General features: G+C 36.4%; 1 protein-coding gene across 3 annotated transcripts; it reads right to left on the reverse strand.

Annotated features, from left to right (window-relative positions):
• Nucleotides 1-316: 316 nt before the first annotated feature.
• On the reverse strand, nt 317-4,682 carry LOC130994630 (PGR5-like protein 1A, chloroplastic). 3 transcript variants are annotated; one of them, XM_057919688.1, is made up of 11 exons: nt 4,270-4,682; nt 3,943-4,058; nt 3,557-3,653; nt 3,333-3,433; nt 3,065-3,121; nt 1,983-2,059; nt 1,819-1,870; nt 1,620-1,730; nt 1,422-1,519; nt 1,239-1,317; nt 317-487 (listed from the first exon to the last, which is right to left on the reverse strand). In XM_057919688.1, the coding sequence occupies exons 1-10, from the start codon at nt 4,421-4,423 to the stop codon at nt 1,260-1,262; spliced, it is 921 nt and encodes a 306-aa protein (XP_057775671.1). In that variant the 5' UTR covers nt 4,424-4,682; the 3' UTR covers nt 317-487; nt 1,239-1,259. The 3 variants fall into 3 exon arrangements, with proteins under 3 accessions (XP_057775671.1, XP_057775672.1, XP_057775673.1); XM_057919689.1 differs by having other exon boundaries at nt 317-562; nt 4,270-4,630; XM_057919690.1 differs by having other exon boundaries at nt 317-717; nt 4,270-4,630.
• Nucleotides 4,683-4,903: the final 221 nt, after the last annotated feature.

Here is a 4,903-nt window from a genome sequence, read left to right on the forward strand (position 1 = left end):
ATCACATCAAAATACATAGAAAATAAGAAACAGAAAGTTGGTGTTATACTATGCGGCTATGCCTTCAAAGATTAACATTGTAGAGCTCGCGGCAAAATATTTCTCCAATCATATACTACTACTCCCTCCGTCCCAGTTTTTTGTATCCACTTTTAGTTGTAAATACAACTAAAAGTGGATACAAAAAGTTGGGACGGAGGGAGTACTATTTATCAATTTGATGTTATATCTTGTTAAATAATTGTAATTAACTTGTTCATTTTTTAATTTTTTTTCCTAGACATTTGAAGAATCCACGATCGCACAACCCACAACATACAGTGTATGCAAATTAACAATAGATATTTCAAACACATACTTTAAGAAATGTGGAATTTAGGCTACAACACCAGAGAAGCCTGTGTAATATATTTACATTAGCAATGTCGGCCGTCTCACGACAACATTTTTGCACCAATTTCTTCAAATATAAGCAGACCAATGCAAGCTGGTTTGAGAGATAAAAACAGATAAATATTTTGGAGGTTGAATTTGTATTTCTTGATTCTTCGATTAGTTCAAACTACAAATATAAAGATTCACATTTTCCTGGGAACTTAAAAGCATGCTAAACAAATCATACCAAACATTCTAGCTCATAACTTTACTTTTCACGTGAATGTTATAGATAATCAGGGGAAAATTTATTAAAAGTTAAAGATAATGGTTGCACATCAACTGCACATTAAAAGAAAATGAGATTACAGGCTATTTCATGAATCGAAAAGAAAAGTAGATAAGTTCAGACACGGTGTTCGATTGCCTTAAATCGTCATGCATCTTACCACCAAAAGAAGTAAAGACTTCTAGTTAAATTTACTAATGCATGACTAAATAAGATTTTTAATGTTTAGTATATATATATATATATATACACTGAATATATTCAGTTTTATCTCAAAAAAAAGAACAAGATTTTTTATATTCAGTAATCATGTAGTACTGTGACTGTTCTCCGCAAGTTAAACTAAATAAGATGTCTTGTAAATTCATAACAATGTGGAATTGAGACAGGTTTTTCGCAAGATAAACCAAATGAGTTTTCTGATGAATTCAGTAACGATGCAGAATTGTGACTATGCTTTTTCTTAATATACACTAAGTAGAATTCATTCATTTATTTTGGCTACATATAATCAATCATTTGGAAGATAAACAAATAAACTTGAAAAAATTAACAGTAGATTTCGAGGTGGTACCTTATCAAGTCATGCCTCACTTCATTCAGGCAACGTAATCAAACGTGTCTTGGAGTCGAACACCAATACAGTCTCGCAACTGATAACAATGCCGCGATGTTAACGCTACACGGAAACAAGCCAGGCAAATGCAGGACAAACAAACTCTTATTTTGGGTGAAAGCTTAGATAGATCAAGCTTACTTGGAGCATTTGACGTTGTTGGTGGAACCCCCACTAGAAATCGACAGTATGGAACCGAAAAATGAATTGTTCTCGGTGCCACAGTTCGGACAGACCCCCTGAAATAACGAATTCCGACAGTTCAAGGTCAGAAAATGATTTTTAAGTCCCTTTTCTCTGTTCTTTTTTATCTGATTCAAGCATTAGATAGAATCTTACAACTAAGATCAAAACATCTTTTACAATGGCATTTGTGAGCGTGAACGATAGCCATACTATGAGGGGCAGAGCTGCAAACCATGTGAAGAGAAAACTCAAAGGCTCCGGAAGCTGAAATAAGATTCAATTTTTTTCACCTAACGAGCATTTAGGAAGCACAGCTGATAGGTGACATTTCAGAGAAATGACATTTAATCACCTCTAAGAGATAGGTGATCTCAAACCCGGTTATATCATCGAGAAAGAAGAACCTGCAGAAAAGAGGGTAGAGTGAAGTTTGTTAGATGCTTTGCTCATAATCTGAAACTGAAAGAAGAGAAGGTTGATGAAGTTCATGCAACGCCTAAGCACGGTGTCACTTACAGTCCTAGGGCAACAACAGCGGCCGGAACATTCAGAAGGAACATCTTTAGGTAGTCGACAGAAAGATCGCTATAGACCTGCATTTAAATGAATAGTGGATACAGAAAATGTAATTTCTAAGTAAGTCAATGTGCAAAACACAGACAAAAAAGTGTCAGTCACCAGCTCGTGAAATTATCTTAATACTGTTTACATGCATGATTCGAACTTTCCCAATTTCAGATCAGTTTTATTTTTCCAGAATCCGGGCTTGCATGTGAAGTGTTAACAACCATCATGAAATATCCGACTTAAATGGGAAACACTTGGATGCTTATACTAGACTGAGAACTCATTTTTGGACATAAAGAGGACATGCAAGGAGTTTTGTACGTGCCTATAATTTTAAACGTTTGATCACCATACTGCAGCTCTGTTTTTGGATTTCCCTCTAGTGTAATAGAAAGTGGTTTTCTATCATTAATCACTACTACAAGCAACATGTAACAAATAGGTTTGACATTTGAAAGCTTTACAAATCCACTCAATTCATGCGCAACACAAACACATACAAAGAAACCAGTATGAATGTTTCTGTTTTAGTTTATAAAAGAAGTTGGTCTTGAAAAACTTAACCAGCGAAGAGGCTACTCTTATGCTTTTTATGGAGATCAGTGGAGGAGCAGAAGATGGGAACCAAATTGTACGTATAACGTTGTCTAGTAGAAAAGAACGGATTCAGAAGAATAAATCTGAAGAGCAAAATACTAACAAATATGATTCTGTTTTTCTTTTCAGAGACCTACTTAGAAAGTAAGATATGAGCAATAGATTGTAAAGTAGACCATCTGAGTCTAGTTTACAACTTAGCCACTTATCACCAAATTAAATTTCGGCTTTTTACTTAGAGTTAGGTGGTGCTCTCCAACTGCCCAGCATGAATTTTTTGCTTAACATAAATTTGATATAAGGTACAGTGAAAAATAACAGTTAACATTTCATGCCTTAAGTTAGCTTAAAACAGAATAACACAAATATCAAGCAAGAAGAAAACTGCTACTTAAGCGTACATAACGGGAACTAATTGAGGAAATAGAGCTAACCTTCCTAGTACGGAGGCTGCATCGAGGACCTTCAACCACAATTTCACTCCCATCCTCCTACAAGATGCTAAAGGAATGAAAATCAATAAATGAATTATCTGTGAAGAATACACAAATACAGGCTAGCACATATAAGAACATAAGTGACAAGTTAATGATTTATATATATTTTAACAAACATGTTAAAAAAGTCAGCAAGCTTTAAAATTGTCTGTTTAAAATAGATTGTTCTCACACTATCAGAATTACATTATATCAGTGCAAGTACCTTAAGTTTCTGTTTCAGTTCATCAAACTCCTTGTCGGACAAAAGTGGCTTCCCAGATACATAAGCCATTGAAGCTTCCAAAAACCTCTGCTCGTCAGCACCTGTAAACGCAAGACAGCACAGGGAAAAGAAAGGCATTTCATGAGTTCAGAGGCATCATTTCTGATATGTTTAAGCACTCTAATGTCATAAAGGCACAAATCAAAGATGCAAAGATATATTACTTAGCATTACAACGCTGCTTCCTTCCCACATAAGTTCTTCCTTCAGATTATCAAATTCTTCATTCGACATTATAGACTTCCCCTCATAATAGAACGCCTGAAACAAGCACAACAGTTGGTATTATACTAACCAACAAACATAACAATGTTAAACAAAAATGGAGGCATGAAATAGGCAAAACCAGACATCATTAAAAGATTATGAATTTTCATCCTATCGATACCTTCTAGGTCAAGCCAATCATAGTAAGTACAATTCACCTTATGATGTATAGTTTGCAAGCTATAACACAAAAACTGTGTTTATTAACGGCACATCCATACATAGTTTACTACATGTTTCTCCTCTTTATAGCAAAATGAAGACTCTTGTGTTACTTTACTACCTGAAGTGCTTGAAGAAATTCCTGTTCCATCTCCCCTACAGTCTTCTTCTGTTTCTTATCCAGGCTGCAATACTGTAAGACGTTGCTATCAACAACTTCATCCTTTTCGACCTCACCTGAGGCCAAGAATTCAGTTCCCACATCTCAAATCGCAAAATTTCAGCAGCCATGAAATTGGCAACAGTAAAAGAATTGGTGTTTCCAAAGCAATTTGTAATAAACTAGGAGACTTAATAGATTAAAAGAAAAGCAAAAATATTCGAGAACCCTCGCTTCATTTTGCTATTGAATTTCGATTTTGTCATGAATTGAGAAACACAACCTAACCTGGTGGATCAGTGGTGGCTTTGAGCACCAAATTGCGTCTAATCGACAACTTTCTAGTGGATGCCGAGGAAGAAGTAGGAATAAAAGAGGGCTTTGCGAAGTGAGCAGTTAGAAATAGGGATTTGGCTGCGGGGAAACCAAGTCCGGTGGCCATCTGCGGCGGAAGGAGGGTGGTGTGCTAGCTGCGGCTTGGTTCATTTGGGAATGTAGGGAGGCGGGAAATATAACGGTAATGGTGGAAGTGAGGGAAGTTTAAGGATAACGCAACATGTGGAGGGAAATTTAAGGAGAAGTTGACAAAAAGTTGTTGGTTGCTTACCGATTCCTCGGATATTGCAAGGTGGCATGTCAAGATATTTCAGATATGGAGGGTTTCAGGCTTCGTGATTTCCCCATGCTATATATTCTGCCTATTCTTATAGACGACCTCCTGGTTTGACCATTTAGTTAAGCTTATGCGCTCTAGTTGATTAGTTGCGTTGCCCACGGGCCTCGGCCGGTTTCGGGCTTGAATTGATGGTTCGCGGTTCACGATTTTCGTGAATCTGAATCGACCTATAGAAGATACAGTTGAAATCGACGATTTCGATTCATGTTTGAACTTTCGACTTTTTGATTTGAATCGGCAGAATGT

The sequence above is a fragment of the Salvia miltiorrhiza genome, chromosome 7, assembly GCF_028751815.1.
Source record: "Salvia miltiorrhiza cultivar Shanhuang (shh) chromosome 7, IMPLAD_Smil_shh, whole genome shotgun sequence".
Lineage (NCBI taxonomy): Eukaryota > Viridiplantae > Streptophyta > Magnoliopsida > Lamiales > Lamiaceae > Salvia > Salvia miltiorrhiza.